Source organism: Aulostomus chinensis, chromosome 11 (genome assembly GCF_037954235.1).
Source record: "Aulostomus chinensis isolate RoL2024-O1b breed Wild chromosome 11, RoL_Achi_v1.0, whole genome shotgun sequence".
Lineage (NCBI taxonomy): Eukaryota > Metazoa > Chordata > Actinopteri > Syngnathiformes > Aulostomidae > Aulostomus > Aulostomus chinensis.
The window spans coordinates 6,022,049-6,043,989 of NC_141330.1; the positions used below are offsets into that span (position 1 = coordinate 6,022,049).

Below are 21,941 nucleotides of genomic sequence, written 5' to 3' on the forward strand. Positions count from 1 at the left end.
GATTCAGGAATTGATATTTTATTGATGTATATCAATAAAAATGGTATTTAAAATTAAATATAGCCAATAGAAATATACCTATTTAATTAAGAAAAACATAAGAACGGGAGTAATAAAAAACAATTTTATTTTCTTTAAAAAATAACCCTCCCCAACAGAGTTCCCATACTATCACATACAGAGCCAAAATAATATGCTTCCATGTCCTTTCATTCAAATCTATTGGGAAGTGCTATGACAAGGACTGTTCTTGATCAGTGGCTTCAATATTGCTTAGTCAGACAGTGAGGCTGTGAGGAGAGGAGTGGACCCTCGGGTGTCCACATGATGCATTTTCAGGGTGACTGCCATTTTGTCTCCCCCCTTTGCAAGGTGCTTTGTGGCTTCAGTGAGTGAGGAACTGCATCTGGATTCAGTTGTGCTGGGAAATGCCCCCAGACTTTTTTTTTCTTTTTCTTTTTTTAGCACAGAATTAGGGGAGAAAACATTTGCCCCAAGTTGACTGTGAAAGGCCCGGCAACTGGTGAGCCAAAATACATAACAGGTTAATATCATATATTTATATATACAAATCACCTTTAACACAATGAAGGATCAGTAAAACGTTGTACAAAGGCATTTTGATTATGCAAGGTCATAAACATGATTTAAAAATCAAACTCGTCTGATCTCTTATCTTTTTTTTTTTTATCCCTTTCATCTCAAAGGGGCTTGACCATCAGACAAGGCTTGAGGCGCTTTCAGGGCAACTGAAGTGGAATTTTGAGACCGTCTCCACAGTGCCCTCTTCAGGATACACTCTGACACTAGTCACAAGACTCATAATGACAGAAAAAAATAGCAGTCTTTATAACCATTACACAATTGAGGCAAACAACTGACAGGCAGTGGTGAGCGCAAGGCTCCTACCTCTAAAGAAAACCAAAATAAGGTGGCTCAGAATATCCAGTCTTAAAAAATAATTACATGCATTTTTTTTCCATAAATCCAGAAAGTGACTTGATGTGAAGGCAGGGCATATTAAATAGGAAAAGTGGCCACCCTGTCCGATTTTCCAACCCCCTATCTGTGCCGCCCATGCACACAGAGCACCAATGGGAATTGGCTAACACAAGCTAGGGGATCGGGGCAGGGGATGCTGCAGGTGTGCGATGCTAAAAGTGAGAGAAGTCAGCGAGGGGAGAGGGTGATGATGAGGATGTTCTTACAGGTTGACTTGGAGAAGAATGAGGGGACAAGTGCATTTGAACAAGATGGTCTCTACATGCTGAGAAAGAGACTAAGGGGACTCTGTATGTGTATGTGTGTGTGTGTGTGTGTGTGTGTGTGCTTCTGCAATCCAGGCGGAGAGTTGTAAATGCCTGCAGAGGTAAGAGCTTTCTGTGGAAAAAAAAAAGAAACCAACAGATGCAGGACTGGTGTTTGTGTATAGGTACGCAAAGAAGTGCGCGGGTGGAGGTTTAGAGTGCACTGTGTGGTGTGATCTCCACCGATATATATGCTGGAATGTGTGGAATGATCAAAGCAAGGTCAACTGCTGAATGAGAGTTCAGCTTTGCAGCACTTAAGTGATCACAGACTTTACATTTGCCTGCATTCAAATCTACAGAGGAGTGTTGACCTCGCCTATTGCCTTAGTTACCTCTTTGCTCTGAAGCTATGTGAACATGAAACAGGTAGTCTGTGTGGCAAACCTTGGGACAGACCGTTTCAAAGTAAAATAAACTCAATAAGTAAATTAAAAAGTGCCTGATAAATCCTTAAAGAACAATGCATACAGAGAATAAAAGAAAATCGTCAAAAAGAATTATCTTCCTGTTCAAGTGCCGTGTTTCCATTGGTTGGCATCGCTTTTGGCTGGTTAATAATGCTGGTTTAGGTGCATGGGGTGCAAGTATATTTTATTCACTCTATGCAAGTGGTCCCTCTATTGTTATGCTAAGCTTGCCTCTATTGGCTAATTCTCTAAGGGACTGGCCAACCAGCACAGAGAGTGCGGCAGGAATTTACTTATTTATCTACGATATGCTACACCTGCTCTTTCTGTCACTGCTATAATTAAAGACCACAGGGCGAGCCTCACGTGTACTAACAAACTCTTCTGTGCAGGACTGGTGGCACCTACATGCTAACACTAAGTGCTAATGTACCATACCTTAGAATCCTCAAGGCAGTTTAAAAAAAAAAAATTCAAAAAAAACATAAAAACATGAATGTAGTTCATGACAACGTTAAAATGAAACATGTAAGTGTGCATGCCCAGTACCGCCCCACTGGAGGATCCCCGTATTAAGGGGCTTGGAACACTGGCATCCGGCATTCGGATGGGTAAAGAGGCAGCATTGTGGTGGCAGTTAAAAAAGTTTGGGGATATTCTTTCCTTTTTTATCGCCTGTTTTCCCCCCATCCATATTGCATACTTACATGAGTGAAGGTAGCATACAATACAATTACATTATAATACCGACGTTTTTAAAAAATTCAACATAAAAAGAGCAATAGTCCTGGTAAAGTAAAAACAACAAAATGACAATAATAATAATATTCATAACCTTTTGAGTGCATGAGGCTGTAGAGTCTGCATGTGTTTTACAGATGAAGGGCGTTATGATTCTTGTTTTGGGTGACTGACAGGTCTGTGGAGTATGTGTAGTGGGTAGTCACTGGGGATAAGGGAAGGGGATGAGGTGGTGGTGGGCTGTGTGCCCGCCCAGTTAGAAATGAGGTGGGAGGGAACAATGGTGGTGATGGTTGGTGCAGCTCAGGCGAAGTACATGGTCCTCAGAGTGTCATGATGAATCTGAACAGCTTTGGCCAGCGCTTGGGGGTCCCGACCGTTACTCTGACCGGACACGTGGCTGCCCTCCCCACTGCACGAACACGGAGAGAACATGAAGAGCTGGAGTTAGATTCAACATCACAGGTTCATAAAAATGACTGATAGCACAGTTTATAAACACTGGAGTCCCTTAAAAAGCAGACAGGAGAGGGGAAGAAAAAAAAAGATTTTTAAAGCAGGGGCACGAAAGCCATTCATGTATCTGTCAGACACATGAGCAGAGTACTGCAATGGGAGCAATATCATCTCAATCCAGCCCACACTGTCTTCAAAGGAAGTGATATCAAATTTGCTTTTTCTGCTGTTACGGGTTAACATTTTTATAAATGTGTAGGATCTCAAGTTCTTATTTTTCCAGAATTTGATGGCAGAGTGACAATTCCACAGGAAGGCAGTTTGACGTATGAGGAAACCAGAAAAAATGATGGACGTACACCGACAAAATCATTTTAACTACAGACAGCACAACATGCACTTTGGGGTCTGGCCCTCAAAGTGGAAAAATTCAACCCAATTCCAACAGAGGGCGCTCTCAACATTTAGATTGGATTTAAGGCCTGGTGTTGGTTCTTGCTTGCTGGAGTGGCAGGTTAGTAACATTTGCTGTTGACATGACAGTATTGGAGTTGAGATGAATGTCTCCAAAAGAGAAAAGTTGACTCTGTATGTCACGTTACTGACCAAGGTAAAAAAGCAGTGTGTTTGATATGCTGAAAATATATCGTGGTCTTCAAGGACTAAAATGTCAAGATATTCTTCAAACAAACGCACTAACAAGGCCACAAAAATCCCTGACAGTGTCCTCCAACTTAATGCAGAACATTTAGACAAAACACGTGACCATCAACCAGCTCCATGCGTTACAAAAGCTTGAATAACAGAAAGAACAGGCTCGTGTTTCAATTCAGTTTTCCAAAGTGTGGCCCTTTGCTTACCAGTATCAGTATGGCACTCTGGGAGAAAATATCACCAACCCCTGATCTGTATATTTTACCAGAGTGCTTCCTATGCTCCCAAAAACAGAATAGGGCTGAAGATCGATGTCTTTCTCAAATTCACATTACACACATGAGATCACATTACAATATGAGATCCCCCGATTATTCTAGGTCTTAAAAACCTAACAGAAATGGTTGGTTTTAAATGTCATGAGCACAAACCTGTCATGTTCTTTGTCCACCAGGTGGTAGCGTGCACGGAAGGCCACAAGACGAGCATAGTAGGCTGGTGCAGGGATGGACACAGATCGGGTACAACGCACATAAGTGTGGCACAACTGGTAGGTTAGAATCTGCAACTCATCAGCCGTGAAACGATTGTCATCCCACAGGACATAGTAATGAGACGGCCGACTAGTGCCCTGGGGGACAGAGAGAAGATGAATTCAAAAACTTCACTATGAACGGAGCACTAAAACACTTAGCTTGTGTTCTTAATACCTGTATGCCTGCATGGCTACACAGGTAGAAGTCAAACTCAAAGGGATGAGTGATGCTGGTGTCCACAGTTGTCCCTGCTGGAATATTTCCACTCTTCCCAATCTGCCAAAAGATAGCGGAAGAAGGTGTTTCCATTATATGCATAAAAAGAGGCATGAAAAACAAGGATTGTGTTTAGAAAGTAGAAAACTCACCCTTTCAGACTTGTCAGCACAGAAGAGACGTGTGTGGTGGCGTTTCTGCACGACGATGTAGGTGATGCCAGGCTGATAGTCTTTCTCCAGCTTGATGCATGCATCTCTGATGGCCAGGAGCTCATAGTGGAGAATCTAAGCAGAAGAAAACCATCTGTTCGCACTCAAGCTGATGTAGTTCATCAGTGAAACATGCTGAAATGTGCTCTTCTATAATGTAAGTGGGGCTTTCGGACATGAAATATTTTGTGAAATACATTTGACTCCAGAATATCATCCCGTCTCAAATACCTGTGGCAACTGTCCTTCTGGAACGCCATCTCTGTAGAAAATGATCCTGGTGGGCTTGAAGCGGGTCGACTTGTAGAACTGAATAAGCAGTTCACGCACCATGTAAGACAAATCTTCAATAATCTCCTGCCTCGGTCTCTGGACTCGCACTGTGGCACAGTATCTGCTGGGATGGGCGTCCATACTACCTACCACCTGGAGGATGGACGACAAGTCAGTGAGGTAAACTGTTACGATTGGAATTTGATTCCTGGTGGATACAAAAAAAACCCAAAAACCTGTGTTATCAGTTATTATAGAGTGCATTCACAAAAGGCATCCAACCATTTGACCTAAGATAAAGAAGTGAAGATGAGAAGAGTACCTTGCAACTTAAGTGGCGTTGTTTTAATCACATTATATAGAAATCAAATGTGCGCGTGCAGCACAGGAATGATTTCTAAAACCTGGAAATAAGTTAGTATTGTTGAACATCTGGTTCCCTCCTCTCAAAGTCAATGCGTGAAAGAATTAAAACTGTCTTAAGATGATTTATCGTTTTTGTTTTACAGCAAATATGTCGGTAATACCGCACTCGTGAATTTGAAGCTTTTTATGTTGCACATCATCTACCATCTTTACCTCACATCCCAGTCACCTACACCCAGATAACTAAACTGACCACTAACACATTATTCATTGTAAAAGCTGTAGTTTATGGACGCTCACAAAATTTTTGTGTAAGCGCGTTAATCATCATCATCTCCTGTGTGTAAACAGCCTCTGAAACACTGTCATTGTTCTTTTGTAGCAGCCATTTGTCCCAATGTGTTTTAGTACATCCGCGTCCTCTAGAGGCTGCGACCAGAAAGTGTGGGAGGATCAACACCAACCTTCCATTATTTTGTCCCTCAAATTATTTCCCTGCATTACAACCTTTTTTTTTTTTTTTAAACCAGATTTGTCTAATTCAGGATAATCGCAGCCGGCGCCGCTCTCCTCTCCGCTCACTGTGTGTGTGACTCAATCATCGGTCATAATTGCTAGGCAACAACACAGCCAACCACAGCTAAGCTGAGGTCAACGGAGGATGAGGGTTGACGTCATTTCCTTTCAGTGATGTCAGCGATGAGCCATTTGTTTCCCTTTATCCTTCACTAACTCCTTTTATTCCTGCGTTCGGCCTCATTTATTGCGTATCCAAGTCTTCACATCTCATTGACTACAGACGAATCATTTGAAATAGACTTTCAGTCAAAAATACTTATGGTCCACGGTCTAAATTGCTTTGTACATGAGAGCTGCAAGTTCAGGCTTCAAAGGGAACGAGACGGAAGAGAACACAGCACAGCACTGCATATTGTCTCTGATGAGAGGAACACAAAACTTCAGCTTGAAAAAATGACTTCATTCATCTGTCATGGTTATTTTATAGGGTACAGGATTAGTTCAAATACAGACAAAGAAAATCAATTGACCGTCTTTAACTTCAGCTAACTTCAGAGCAGCTGGTACCCTGCAAGCATGGTACATTATTGTTTGTTTATAAAAGGGTTCATTTGACCTATGGGCTTAATTTCCTAAAATAGCTGTGTAGGCTTTGTTTATATGTGATGCTTTATTCAGAGGTGTGTAAATTGACCTTGATACCAAGAGTCCCTGGCGCAAAATAATATGATCTCATATCCTCCTCTTCTGAGGCTGCCAGCGGACGAGGTGACGGACTGGTCTCACACGAAAGTGTCACCGCAGATTTAAAAAACGGTTTTATTTAGAGAAACTGCCACTGTATTGGCAATCAAAGGGGACATTTTGTCACCTGAAAAAATATTAAAACCTAAACTGATATATTAACAGAAGTGGATATTTAGAATATATACAAATAATAAGACATATCACACGTTATGATTACCACAAGGTGCCTTTACCCCCACATGAGCTTAACCTGCCTGAAAATCTTGACGGCTAGCTTTGGACAACTGCAGTAGCTGCACATTCTCTTGCTGAAGGTCAAGCGGCTTTATTTTGGAAGACTTACGGCAGTAATGGAGGGCTTCTTGCCATCTCCAGCAGGGGGGTGTGTGACATCTGCTCCCAGGAAGATAACCGGCTGCTGAAACACTGCTGACCTACAACGATAGAAAAATTAAAAATGCTCATTAGTTGTTTTTGAGGTGTTGTGCTATAAACACAGGCTGAAACAAAGAAAGGGGTCATTATAGGTCATCCAGCATGATGTGGGCTTAAAGCAGATGAATCTAGATTATTGCATGAGGAGACCAAATACACTTTAAATGTGAAAAATAAGTTGAGAAAAAAAAGGTTTAAAGTTACAAAAAATCTTTTATATACAAATATAGAATATATAAAAATGTCCATCTACAGCCAGAGGCCCTGTTAAAAGTAAGTGAAGTTGGCTTGGTGCAGTGCATCAAAAATTAGTTTATCCTTAAGAAAGCAATTGATGTGCACCAACAAGCAACTGCAACAGAAGCTGACCGTTGATGAGGCACCAGGATGTTGTTGATGCCTCCCAGCTTCACATTGATCTTGAGGCAGAGGTTGGAGAGGGTCTGAGGCGATGTCTTCACCACGTTCTTCACCTGGACGCACTGGGTGGCCATGCCGAGGAGCGTGTCTCCCACACGCTTCACCTCCGCTGAAGGGTGCAATTTGGAAATACACCATGAGAAACACAATTATGCTTTACTACTGTGGTAGAGAGCTTTTCATATGCAGCGATGCTTATACATGACAGATTTAAGTATGTGTGGAGAGAGAGAAAAGCCCCCTCAAGTATACTTAGAAAATAATTAAAACAAAAAAAAAAACAACATCTTACCATACACAGGAGTCTTCCCAGGCAGGATGACAATGATGAGCTGCAGTCCAGAGTAGGTGTTCTTCAGGTGTCTGAACATGGGCTCCACGCTGTCCGCTCCCTGGGCGTATTTACAGAAACATGGCTGGCCCTGAATTGGCATCCCAGCATCCTTTGAGATCTTACGTAGCTGGTCCGTGAAGTTCCTGAGAAGAGAGCAGAATGGTGGAGAGGAAATAAGAGTAAGCCATCTAAAAGCTTTTAGTTGTACTCTCCTTTGTTTGACCTGAAGTGGACGGGTGTGTAATAATACACTGTCTGTTTATGCTCCAAAGTCATTAGAACACATGACTGGAGATATAATTCCAAGTTAGCCTTGATTGAAAAGCAATCTAAACAACTGCTAGCACTCATTAGTACTTACTTGAGCACCTCCTCTCTGCACTGTTTCTGGGGGGCAAAGCAGGCAATAGCCCACACTTTGATCTCGATGCCGTTATAAAACTGCTTCCCCCTCATGTCCCACACTCCCTGGTTGGGGGTCGCTATGGCACGGTTCTGTGAAAGGAAGGAACGTTCAAACCAAAGCATGACAGCAAATTATCTGTACTACTGCTTGAGGAAACCAAATGACGCAACACGATCCAGTATTGCATTTAGTGTCTACTTCTAGGATTTTTGCACTCACAAGCCAAAAGCCTACTGAAGTGGATAAAGGAAGCATATATTACCCGTCCTCCATACTGCAGAATCGGTGCTGGAAGCACTCTGCCCGTCACCTCAGCCATGTCATCCTTCACTTTGATCCCAAATTCCTGGATGTACGGGTCTAGGTTGAAGTTCGCATTCTTCATCTGGTGAGAGAGATGGACAAACGTCATGTAATTAATACCGTCATATCACTGGTCCATGCTTCACTGGAAATGATTGATTAATGGCTGATCATCATCTCAACCCATGTCTGTCATTAGAGAAACAGTCTGTCAAGAGCATTATGCATCTGTTGTGTCTGGAACTCTTGAATATAAATCATGTTTGAAGTGAAGCCTTGCTTTTAAAAAGCAGCGCTACTGCAGCTGTTTGTTTGTGCGTTTTCATCTGGGATGCTGTGCTTTATCTGCTTGATGGGATTAAGAAGAAAACGCAAGTCAAACTGACTGACGGAACAACAACGATGGAGAACTACTGCCAGAGATCTTGCCACAGACCGGGATTTGCACTCTGCGTAATCTAAAAAGCCTTGAATATTACTTAATATGTATAAAACTACAAAAGAAAGGCCAGTGAATAACACAAAGTACAGATCATTCATTTGATCCTGCTCAGAGACACAGCGTGTTCTCCATCCTCATCACAGCACAAAGGGATGTGTGGTGGTTTGAAGAAGATTTGCCATATTAGACATTATTTTTGTGCACCATGTCCTTAAAAAGATGAATTAAAAAGTAGAACTTGAAAATCTTCTGATCCAATGTGAAGGGTTTTTCTTTTTTGTTTTGGGGTTTTTTTTTGTGGAAGAATATTCAAATGTCACTGATGGCTGATTTTGACTGCCCAAACCAGAGGGCACACAAGAGTTTCTCAAAACTGAGAAGTCGGTCTCAACTAAGATTCTATAACCAGCAATTCAACAACAAATTGTGTTCACGCACAAAACACAAAAAACAGGATTCTCAAATGAGCCTGATAACCAGGATGGTGGTGAAACACGTTCACTACTGTTACATCAGCCGGAGCTCTTTAAACTCACCAGCCTGCTGATCTCCTCTTGTCTGTCTGGTGCCGAGCGAGCCGTGGCTTTGATCATAGTGGAGGTCTGATTATCTGTCAGCTTCTTGATGCATCGTTGACCCGCTACAATGTTACACACCTGGAACGAGTGGATCCAAAGTAATCTGGGTGCAGCGCTTTATACACACACACACATTATGAAGCAAATATAATCCAAACCATGTTGTGTATGAATTGTCACACCAAGGCTAATAGATCTTTAACTGATAAAATCAGTGATAACATCAAGCTCACCTCCAGGGGCAGGTAAGTGTGCTTCTGCTCCTGCCCCACCTGTAGACAGGGTAGGTGGGGATATTTTAGCTGCAGGTTGTACTTTTGCTTGAAGTACTGGGCCACTGTACATTCTACTGTCTGCCCACTTTCGAGCTGGAGGGGGAAGCTTGTAGAGAAGAGAAGAGAAATGACATAAACAGACTTTATTTGTTGGTTAGATTTAAATCAAAAGGAAATTTTGGTGCAATGGCTCAGAGCACAGCAGGAATACTGATAGAAATGATATATACAAAAATAGAATAATATACATCTAAAACAAAAACTTTGTATAAAAACATAAATGAAAGATAACTATATGGCACAGTCCAATTACAGGGTAGTATTTCAGGGCAATACAGCACAGAGGTCCTGTGTAGGTGTGTGTGGGTGAGAGGGGGGAAATATTATAATGAGTTAAGCAGTCTTATGGCATGCGGGAAGAAACTGTTGTTGGGTCTGGCTGCTCTCTTCTGTTCTGCAGCCTACGGAGCTGGACAGCCGGCCTCAACAACAGTTTCTATTATGGAATAAGAGGATAAAAATAATAAGAGGTAGCCTGTTCTGTGATGTCATACAAAAGACTGAAAGACTGGCAATCGATATCCCAAGTAACCCCTAAACTATACCAGGGATCTGAGTCAATTTGGGTAAAAATGTCATTTAAATGAATGTGATGTGAAGCTCCACTCAGTGCTTACGTCTGGTGGCTGGCAGGACGTCGGGTGACATTGCATACACGATATTTCCTCTTCATTTGTCCGCAGTGGGTCACCTCCACCTTCAGGCCTGGAAATGCCAACAGTCAGCGTCATACACAAGCATTAACACTTACAGTTAAAGGAAGAAAGAAGATGAGGTCACTGAAAGTAAACAAAAAGAGAAAAAAAAATCTTCCCATCAAATGAGAGAGTAATAAAGAAGTATGCGCCTCCTATTAGATCTGACAGTTCATTTCTATAATTAATCAGTCATAAAAATGTGCAAAAAAGCTTTAGGGAAACATGCCAAAAACATAACTCATCTGGCTGCAGCGTTTGCCATCAGTAACTGGCATAAAAACTGAATTCAGGGAAAAAAATTTCAACAGAAGACACAGAATCCTGGAAAAAAACAAAAGAAAAAAAGAACAAGGAAAAGCAAGTTTCTCAGGGCCCTGACATTATTTGGATTTGTTCTCATTCACGGCGACTGGAATGCAGTTCCCCACTTCCATGTGACCCACCTTTTATCTCCTTGGTGAAGCGGACCCTTTGTGAGTCAGTGAGTGTTTTGGGCTGCTCGTCAATGTTGCGAATATCCAAAACCTCACACATGAACTCAATTACTGGCTGAGCTTTGTAAAAGGCCGTGGCAGACACTAGAGGGCGACAGAGAGCAGCAGTAAGTCCAGGCATGTCAGAGAGCCTCAACTGTCATGGGTCTTCAAGGTAATATTTTACACATGTTTTGAACAAAAATATAAATACATTTAAGTGGAGAAGCAGCCGATAAGAATCAAGAATCACTCATAGTTTCATTCATCTTTGGTCCTCCAGGAGATTTTACTTTAACATTTATGTCCAAGTGTTTCTGCCTAGTCATGCAATGTCGGTAAAACATATTGACATCATTAAATGACTGTGTCCTATGGTGAACTTATTCTCAGTGACTAACCATCAATATTGAGCATCATCTTCCACATGGCGGGGCGCACAGACTGGTGGAAGCCAAACCAGACCTCCCTCCCCCCACCGAGTGGGTGGTAGTATCCTTCAGGTGGGGAGAAGAATGAACGGCCCACTGGAGTGTACCTAATTGGAGGGTTGAATTGAAATTGATGAATGTGCTAAATGACTTCAAAGCATGACCTCATACTGAGGTCATGTCTAGTTGTTGTCTCATCTAGTCTCCAGTCATCAGACATGACACAAGCAAAAAAAACAACACCAAAACCTGTATTAAAGTCAACTGTTCTTAGACAATACCCAGAGAAACTTTAGAGTTATACATCTGTGACTTTTTAGCCATTTACAGGCTAAATCCCCCAGCTAGTTATCATTCTGCTGCCCAGCATTGTTCACTGGACACTTTCACACTGATCACAGCTAACAAGCTTCTTTTGTTTAGTAACTCTGACCCCTGGAGCTGCCATGGTCAGATATGAGAGAACAGAACAACCCTGGTACCCTGCAAGGCTGCACAGACATTGTGTCAACAAATAGAAACTTCATTATATACCTGACCTTACGCAGTATGTATATTTATAGGGATGCTGCCATCGGGAAATTAAGGGCTGATAACAATGTTCAGAATAACAACATGGCTAATTTATTCCCCCCTTGGTGCCACAGAATCAGAATCAGAAATACTTTATTAATCCCTTGCGGGAAATTGCTGGATTGCACTGCTCCATTTCACAGTTAAAAAAACAAAACAATATATAATGAGAAAAAACAGAGAATCAAGAATATAAGGAGATATCTTCCGTATATATATATATAAACATTTTTACACTGAACGGGATATTTGTATTGCACGATTTAACCGATAAAAGCAACTCGATAGGATGGGCTGCATCTTAGAGGGAGGAGTTTAACAGTTTGATAGCCACCAGTAAGAATGACTTCCTGTGGCGCTCAGTGGTGCAATGTAGGGGTATGAGAAACATAATATTACCGTTTAAAATTCTTTCAGCCCTCAATCATGCAATCTTTGAACTGATGCAAATTCAGAATTTAAAAAAAAACACCATTAACTGAAATAGTCTAGGCATTAATCTGATTAGGCCAGCAAAAAGGGAAACAGCAGTTGATCGATCCTTGCATCCCAAGTATATTTGTGGTTTGGTGTGAATATGTTGGACATTACAAAGAAGTTTCTGTGTGAGAGATAACAAAGTGTACCTCATAGAGGCTAAGTGACGCATGGCCACATCCAGAGCTTGGACTGAGTCGAGGGGGACCTGCAGCCGCCCGCTGACCAGAGTCTCCTGCAACAGGCGCCATGACACCTTGGCCAGCCAACGGATGGACACCTTGAAGATTCGGTCCTTACCTTCACCGGGGATTGTTACCTCAAAATCCACCTGATGATGGACGACAGAAAAGATGTTAAAGACCAACAGTAGACTAAAAAAAATACAGTTGAGGGGTAACGGGTACGGGTTCTGCGTGCGCTGTATCAACCCGAGTTTACATTCCTTCATACTACAAAACCATTGCAAGAGGACTTCTGGTCACCCATAGCTGACATAACAACACCAAGCTGGAATCTGTCTGCTTTCACACTGGTCTGTGCTGCTGCACGGACTCCTGGTTTGACCCTCTGTCATGGTATAGTATCTTTAAATCATACGATTTTTACGTTTAGTCCTAAAAAGGCCAAAGTGGTAAGTTTAGGTGTACTTTTACTTATTCCTCAACTCTCAGTCAAGAGCCCAAATGTTACAGTTGAGGCTGTAACTCCCTAAAGGTCACTAGAGGTTATCACCACTCAGGTACCTTTGGGCTCGTGTCAGCTGCTTTAAGGTAAGCGGGCAGACTGGTGGCTTTTTAAAATCAAAATTCGGAATTTCAACATCTCGAGTGTGTAATCCTCCTCTAATTTTAACCGAAACAGAATTAAGTTGTACATGTGTATGTCCTGAACTCAGGTCTAATTTATTCAGTTGCACCTGTACAGGCTAAATGTCCTTCAAAGTCATATTCCTCATACATGTTCACAAATCTATCTATAAATCTTTCATTCTGATTTCCATATTCCCATTTCTTACATCCCCTCTCAGATCATATTGTCTGCTTCTTTCTTATACCTGCTGTCTTTGGAGGATTCACTGCCGGCAGATACACAAGATCTCCTTGTTTTGACGTATCGAAGGAAGCCAGAGGGCTGTGCAGTAGTGTGGCGTGCTGATGCTTTTGATCATTTTAGAACAACAACGATGGTGTGCGGAACAGAGGAATACACTACATCAAGCTTCAGCCACACAGACGACACTTATTGGCAGCGTCTGTTCACTCGTATGTATCGTAGGACTTGGTGAAAAGAAAAACATAAATAATTGCCAGACTTATCCTTCATGGTAAGAAACGAAAGGATACACTTTGTTGTTAAATATTCAGCTACACTCTAACCCAGATGTTGTTTGTTCCATACAAACATAGGTGTTTGTAGTTGATACTAAATTTGAGGTGGACATATATGCCAAGCAGAAGACTACAAACATAAAGTAGTGCTTGGGGTTTTTAGGACTATCCTGATTATTTGAGTTTTATTGCTATTGCCGACCAAACAGGGTTTAAGACAGATTTAAGTCGGTTGTTCGTGAATCACTAAACCAGCCCGTACAAATATGTACCTTCTCACTCCCGATAGGAAGTGCTAGCACCGTGTAGATATTCTTCTTGCCATCATACACCGGCTTCCTGTCACCGAAGAGCTGGGGTTTGAAGTGCTGCACCATGTATTCCACCACCTCCCTGTAGGAAGCGACAAACACAATATGGCATTAAGATGCTGTGCCAATGACACAGCGTTGGAGAGACGGACAGACAGAGAGTAGCTCTATCAATTAAAGCCATTGCCTGATCCGAACGCTCTATTGTGATCAGGCGGAGGCAGTTCTCAGGATGATGGAATATTGATTGTGCAGGATGCAGCTGGTGGATGCAATATCTCATGGTCACGGGGGGAGAGGAAAGGACAAAAAGAGGGACGGTGGGAGGCCACCTCTTAATGCCTTGGCCTTCACACAAGAGTGGGGGATGAGGAATTGTGCTGAAAAGTAAAGGTCAAAGGGCTTGCCCTTTGGATACCTTCTTGGACCCTTTGTTCTAAAAGCCTACAAAAAAAAAAAAAACGGACTAAATCACAGAGACTCTTGTCTTCGTTAGAGTGGATGGGCCAAACATTTGAGGGAATCTCCATTTCAGGTTTCCTGAGACTACAAACGTGTAATTACAAATAGGAAATTAATTACAAGCTTCGATTGTTCCTTTTTCTGTTCAGAATCATGTTTATTAGAAAGGGAATAAAGCAGAGTAACTCCATCTTTCCACAAAGTCCCTCAAGGATGTTTCTTTCACCACTGTTTGTTTATACAAGACAGAATGTGATGTGAGGACACCAGTGATGGCTGAGGCAGTTTTAAATAGCAAGGTGGCATTTCTGTCAAGGACAAGCAGAAAAGTAATGTTCAAAATAATGGTCAGGCTAAACGGAAGCCCAATTTTATATGTGAAGATACACTCGATCAATTGCACAGCCCTCACTCACAAATTGTTCCCATTTCACACCTCACGCTGAAGGTATAAAGGCCAATGGCCTGAGTGGTCACAAAGTGACCTGAGTTTTTCCTTCTTGTTCCAACAGCTGAATGTTTGAGGTTCACTGTGGTGAACGATGGATGCGCAGAGGTGCAGAGTTGGACAACGGAGGACTTGAATCAAGTGAAAATTTGATTTTAGAGGCAGCCCTACGTGCACAATTTGACATCACAAATGCTTTGGACATTGAGCCTGGTACGAAACTCAGACACAGGTAGAATTTTGAATTATTAATGAAGCTTTCAGCGCACAAATGGTGAGAACGAACTATGGAATTTATGGCACTTTATGACCGGCTTTTTTTCCGCGGTAGAGGGGCGAGGATTTCACCAGCTACACCCTCCCGAGTTGCTGCTGGTTTGCAGATGTCCCCATACTGACCCCGTATGATGTGGCTGCCACACACATTTATAGACCGACTCTAACCAACACACACGGTCATCTGATGTTGACACTATAGCGGCAGACGAAGACCGCTACAGTGAAGGATGTTATTGCATAAGCAGAAAGAAAAGGAACATTTAAACACTATATTGGGTATCGCCTCAATAAGTCATTTCCATGACAGCTATGACCGTGCTTATCATGTTCAGAGGCCATCATGAACAGCACAGCTCTCTTGTCTTTGCTGGCACTTTGATTTTGATAAACCTCACACACAGCTATACTTTTTGGAATTACTGAAACTGCCAACATCAAATTTCTGCAGGTTTGAGTGAGATGAACAACACGCAGGATTTTCAGGTTCTTGAAACTTTTAGTACGGAACAGAGCATGCATAGTATCACAGAGAAATAAATGGTGGAATTTCCACTCAACCGTCTCACCTTTGTTTGTTGTGTGGGTTGGATTGGTAGTTAGAATTCTCTGCAGGGTAGCACGCTACACTTCAGTTTGTTAAAATCCAAGGCAATCATTGCGTGAAGTCATTTACATTTACTGAGTATTTCAAAGAAGACTCATGATTGATTTTAATATATTCAGGTACAACAATAATCACATGGAACTTTCATTCTGTCACATTCCCGATACCATTCATGTATAATATTCCTTCTTCCTGCCTGCTCCTGAGACGTGACACATCACTCAACTCATAATAACTAATCATATCATGTTGACAGCCACCTCGCCGTCACCAGTCGGGACGAGCGGCGCAGAGTCTGAATAAACGGATAGATTCTCCCGCATCAAACATGACAAATGTTGCCATTTCCCATCAGAAGCAGACTAGATATTCTTGTTCAAAAGGAAACGCTTCTCTAGAGAACCATGACAAGAGTCAGTGCAGTCCCCCCCGAATGCTGCAATTTATGTTTATCTACGGTTGGTTTCACAATAAATGCGACAAATCATGAACATGGCAGCTCAGTTCTGTTTTTAATTAGTTACATCTAAAATAATAGATTTGGATTGAATCTGTGAAAACAGGCTTGGGACTGATAAAGCGTCAATGCTGGCGTCTATAATTATTAGGTCTACAAAGGGAAGTAAATTTAACCATAAACATGACATTTTTGTGAAGACTTTAGACTGCTACAGTTTCTAATAATCTTTATTGTTTCATTGTAATAGATGGAAACTGAGATTTCTTTGTCTGCTCCTGCATTATGGGGGGGAGACAGAGAGAGAGAGAGAGAGAGAGAGAGAGAGAAATAAATAAAAACATATTGGAAACTTGATTATTTTTTGGTTTTTTTTCATCATGATAATTTTTGGCAGTGTACAATTTCATTTTAGGTGCCTGCGATTGATATGAGACAATATCATATGCACATTTAACAAAACTTTTACATTAATATCAACTCACAAACAGTACAAATTTCAAGGGTTTTGTCTCTTAGTTGAGTGATTCATAGCTAAACGTATTCTGATAATGCGTCTCAATTATTTCCTTCATATTACAGCTGCGTAGCGCAAACATAAAACGGTAAGTAAAAAAGTATGAGGAGAATGTGTCTTTGAGAAGTTTACTTATGCTGCCTCATTTTTACTGTCTTGCAAATTGCTGATACAAAGAAGTGCATTAAAAGCCCCGTTTTATTGTCCATGTTAAGTATCTGCAGACTGACAACACGGTGATTACGAGTGGCAGCTGGGCTTTCATTATTCAATCTCAAACTGCTCCACTCTGCAGCTGCCTGTTGCTTTTTGAAAACACATGCTTTGCTAGTCAATAACTGACTGCTTATGACACATTTGACAGCTGACAAGTGCTGGTGCTTCAGATCAATGTGGGACTTCACACACTGGCAACACTGTGATGATGTGATCAGATGACAGGGGATGGGGGGGTGTAACCACAATCATATTACCTGTTGACTCGCCGGGGGCACTTGTCAGGCTTAATGTCCACCTCATAGTGGTAGACGTCCATCTTTGGGATCTCCACCTCAAAGTAGTTGGCCAGCAGCTTGATGGGCTTGCCCACGGTGCCCATGCCTGGCCGGCGCGGGGCATGGAACACCTGCTGCAGGGGTGGGGGGAAGACCCCCATGGGCACTGAACAAACAGGGAAAGGGGGGCCAGTGACAGAGGCGAGGGGTTTAGTGATGGAGGGGAGTGGATACACACACAAAGCAACAGAGAGGACAGAAAAAAAATGAGACCCAGAGGAAGGGGAGGCCACAAGAGAAAGAACAGTTGAGCAATGAGTGAGAGATGGAAAAGGAAGTGGTTGGAGACCAGGCATAGAGGGCAAGAAATGTGTGCATAAGCCAGGAAAGGAAGCGTGGGCAGAGGCAGACGGGACACGATAGGTGGATGGAACGAGTGGCACAACAGACAGACAGGAAAGAGGAGAAACAATGCGAGAAACAGTTAAGAGGGAAATGGCACAAAAAGATTAAAAAAATAGACGTGTTGCAGAAAGTGCAGGATGAGGGGTGATAGAAGGGAATATTGAGAAGGGATACAAAGGAGGAGCGCCAAAAACAAGACGAGGTGAAATGAGGATGAACAGGTGGGAGGAAGGAGAGAATAGAACGAGAATAAAAAGCAACACATTAGAATAATAGTCATTCTGATTTTCAACTCTCTCCATTTTCCTGGCAGTTCTGATCACAACCCTGTTAAACAGATTTCAGACTTGGAAATTCCATTGATTCTTTAAGTAATTTATTAGGCAAAATGGCAAATGTTTGCTGGTTCCAGCTTCTTAGGGTTTCAAACATAAAATTATTGTTTTGTCAGATCAAAACTGTGACGCTTCCCTGGGATTTGGGAACATTTGATGGCATTTTTTCCGTATTTATAGACCAGTTGATGAATCGGTTCATCGTGAAGACAATAAAACAATCCATTGATCTCTAAAACAATCATTAGTTGCAGGCCGTAACAGAATTTTTACTTTTAATGTTTCCAAGTTCTGCAACTATGCATATTTTTTTGTTGTTGTTGTATTATTTAGGGCTCAAGAGTTAATATTACACAACCAGAAGAACTATCATTAGAAAACACAACCACAAGGCAGTAGCTTCAATCTCACTAATTAGTCATCATCAATGTACATATAATGTCTGAACACGTCTCGATGTCAGTACCGAGGGGGTCCCAGACTGGGAGCTCAAAGTGAGGCTAGCTGTGACTCCTGCCTGAGAGGGGCCCAGTGCTTTAACCTCTGGGTCCCCAGAGAACAGGCCTCCTCCACCACAACAAAGACCCCAGCTGCCCTGCTCCTCCATCTCACACACACATGCACACACACACATGCACACACACACATGCACACACACACAGATGTACGACTGAGGGAGTGTCCTCGCTACGGCGAGCGCACACTCATGCACACAAACACAAGGGGCCCCCCTCTACATTCCCAGCCTCACCATGGAGACACCACGGCAACACAGCATTGTCATGGATATCAGGAGACCTGTGTGTTTATGGGGGGGGGGGGGGGGGGGGGGCAGGTTGCCACTTTGGTCATACTGAGGAGACCTTGGCCTTTTTGGTCCAGCAGTGTTCCCTCTCTGAGCAAAGGTGCCAGGTTTGCCTAAATGGCAAAAGCAGCCATCCACCTAGCTGCTATGGAATTCCTTTCTAACTGACGTTAGCTATAAAAGACAGAGGGATACTCTGCTTAGCATGTGTGTATAATCACACTTGACTAAAACACATCTGAGGAACTGATGACCACACATGCTCTGTGTGCATGAAACCATGTGTGTGAATATACAAGAGTGTTGTGATTGCTGCAGACTCACACACACAATGACACACACGTCACCCTCGTGCCAGTGAAGACAGATGGTGAGAAGCTGAGCCAGGGCTCTCACATATCCCAAGACAATAGCAGTCTTTCCCGGGCGGGCGGTAGCACTAAAAGCAGAGCTCTGGTGCTGCATCACACAAGACTCCTCTTACTGTCCCTCCAATGACATAACAAGCAATACGCTCCAACCACGTGGGAGGGACTACTGCACATTTCAGTCATTAATGTCCAAATGTGTATATGTTTCAGGATACTTTGGTCACACATTACAAGCCAATTTTCAAACAGCTACAGGAATGTTTTCTCCTGGTTCAGGATTTACCCTTTACATCATTTGTTTGTCTCTCCCCCCCCCCCCCAACAGTGACGGCTGATGTCTGGAATTATCAAAATCACACTTTTTAATTTTCAAAATGTGCAATATTTGTCCTGCCGTCAACTCAAAATCCCTCCTCAGAAGATCACAACAGGCCAAGTGCATGAATTAGAACGAACAGCCAATTATGCTGCGATTGTTTTGGCCTAACCGGTTGGCTCTCAGAGTAATTGGCTGAAGACCATGATCTAAACATGGTAATCAGTTCATTCTTGGAAAATAGCACATTGAATCATCACACTTCAAACACAAAAGCAGACTTTGAGATGAAGGGCCCCGGGAGCCCTTCCCCCATCAAAACATAAACCTTCTTAACAAAACTCAAGGTTTAAAATTTAGGATGATGATGAAATTACCCCCCCCCCCAAAAAAAACAAACATTTTTACCAAAGTGAGCCAGAACGCATGCAGGGAGAACTGAGGCACAGCTGACAGGATATCTCTTAAGATAAAACCATAACTGTGATAATGTCAGTGTGTTAAACCCCTGAATTTGTCTGACTCAAACACACTGGATGTGTTATAAAAGCGAGACTTCACCATTTCCACAGTAAGAATCAAACTTCACACTTCAGAATGAAGTCTAAGTGATACAGTCTGTCCACCTCAGTGTCACCAAGAATTCTACTGAGATTCTGATAAGTTGTAAATCTGAAACCACGCAAGCTGCACGTCTCCCTCTCCCTCTCTCTCCACGTCTAAAAACAAAAACGCATGGAGCAAATGACAAAATTGGCTACTACATTTAATTTCACGTGTGGTGTGTGCATGCAATTCAAAGGTTTACTACTGCGTTGACTACCAGAGGACGAAATGCAACCACCGCCATATAGCTGTCATTGAGAAGGAGGGCTGCTCTGCTGTGTGAGGGGTGCAGCCAGATGCTGCCGTTTGAAGGCGGGCTTCACCTCGTCCCTCCTCAGCGAGATTCCCACGACCTCCCTGCCCCCGCGCATGGCTGAGGATATTGTCAGCGCCCCAAAAGGCTTGTCTGTAGCTATAAATCTGAATAAATAATAATAGTCTATACAAAGTGGTGTCCTTTCAGACTGCAACCGAGTCCCCCCAGCGCTAAGGTTGCGATGCAACAGACGGGGTTGTCACCAAGCCTCCTTGTACATCCCCCAGACGCCAAGGCCAGGCTACGATGTCCCGCTTTTTCAACTGCTGCCTTTGGCTGCAGCCATAACTCCTGAATCCAGACTGATAGCAGGTTAACTACAGTAGGAAAAATAAACCTACCAGCGCCAGACGGTCCCGGCTCCATCCCATTCACTTAGCCGCGCGGGTACAAGCTAGCTAATCCAGGGTGCTGTGGCCAAACCGCCGGCCCCTTCAGGCTGGAAGCGTCTCAGACTTCCAGCCCCCTCCTCTCGGCGTGTTGTCTTCTCCCTTCTCGGTGTACCCCCGCCCCCTGCCCCTGCCAGAACCCCCCAGACCCACAGAGGAGTTTAGGCTAACGGTGATAGCTGCCAGTGGTTTGTCTGCCCGTTCAGCCTGCAGCCACTAACGGCTGAGCTGGAGAGCGATACTGTCCTCTTTCAATTCAGACTTCCCTCTCCGGGTAGGCTGGTCCCCGCCGGCGCCGCGGTTCAGCCGATTGTGCGCGGCGTCGGGCTTTCTTGACGGTCTGTTATACCTCTGCTTTGCGTTCAAGCAGGATTCTCCAGCGGAACAAAAAAGGCCAGCCCTCACCCCCCCCCTAAAAAAAAAAAAAAAAAAAAAAAAAAAACGAACCTTCTTCTTTGCCATTAAAAACTGCAACGGAACCGGTGATGACTTTAATGTTACAGCCTGGCGGTTGAATGCGGTACTACAATGCAGATATGCAAACGTTTCGGCTGCCATGAACCCGTCACTGTTATTATCGTTGTTCAACATCATTAACAAGGATGTATGACATAAATAATGATACAAATGACTCATTTTATTTGTATTTTGTACCTTCTGTGTATATGAAACACCTAATATTAAAATAGTATTTTAAAAACAAGTCTGGTACGGAAAGAAATTAATTTTGAAATTTAACACACATACCACAGAACATTGGCAGTAGGGTCATTTACTGAAGACCCAGTCGTTTGTCCTTTAAATCACAAAAAAAAACACTAGAAGAAAATGAAGCAGCAAGACAAGGGAAGAGGAAACATCTAATAATCCAGGTGTTTACATGGTGGAGGAACTACTGTATCTAGAAGAGCTAATGCCTTGATTTGCTCAAATTCAACATGAACCAGTTTTAATAAGTTTCTGTTATAACAGCCATCAAGCTTATTACTTATGAAAACAATCAGTGGAAAGAACAGCAAGCTAGGTCCATCAGGTTAGCACTTTCCAAACATTTAGCGAAGAGGGCTTTAAAGAAAGGAAATAGATAACGCTGTAAAAGCAGAGGTTAAATCTACAGGGAACCAAAAAAAAGGATTTAAAAAAAGAGTTGGTA

At 42.7% G+C, this 21,941-nt stretch overlaps 1 protein-coding gene across 1 annotated transcript; it reads right to left on the minus strand.

Moving 5' to 3' along the window:
- Nucleotides 1-91: 91 nt before the first annotated feature.
- On the minus strand, nt 92-20,897 carry ago1 (argonaute RISC component 1). Its single transcript, XM_086217975.1, has 19 exons — nt 20,741-20,897; nt 17,225-17,411; nt 13,946-14,066; nt 12,492-12,673; nt 11,263-11,399; nt 10,832-10,966; nt 10,308-10,395; nt 9,589-9,736; nt 9,314-9,433; nt 8,295-8,417; nt 7,988-8,121; nt 7,585-7,769; nt 7,242-7,401; nt 6,781-6,871; nt 4,764-4,958; nt 4,473-4,607; nt 4,279-4,380; nt 4,000-4,199; nt 92-2,870 (listed from the first exon to the last, which is right to left on the minus strand). Exons 1-19 carry the CDS (start codon nt 20,763-20,765, stop codon nt 2,762-2,764), a joined length of 2,577 nt encoding a protein of 858 aa, XP_086074101.1. The 5' UTR covers nt 20,766-20,897; the 3' UTR covers nt 92-2,761.
- Between the last annotated feature and the right edge of the window lie 1,044 nt (nt 20,898-21,941).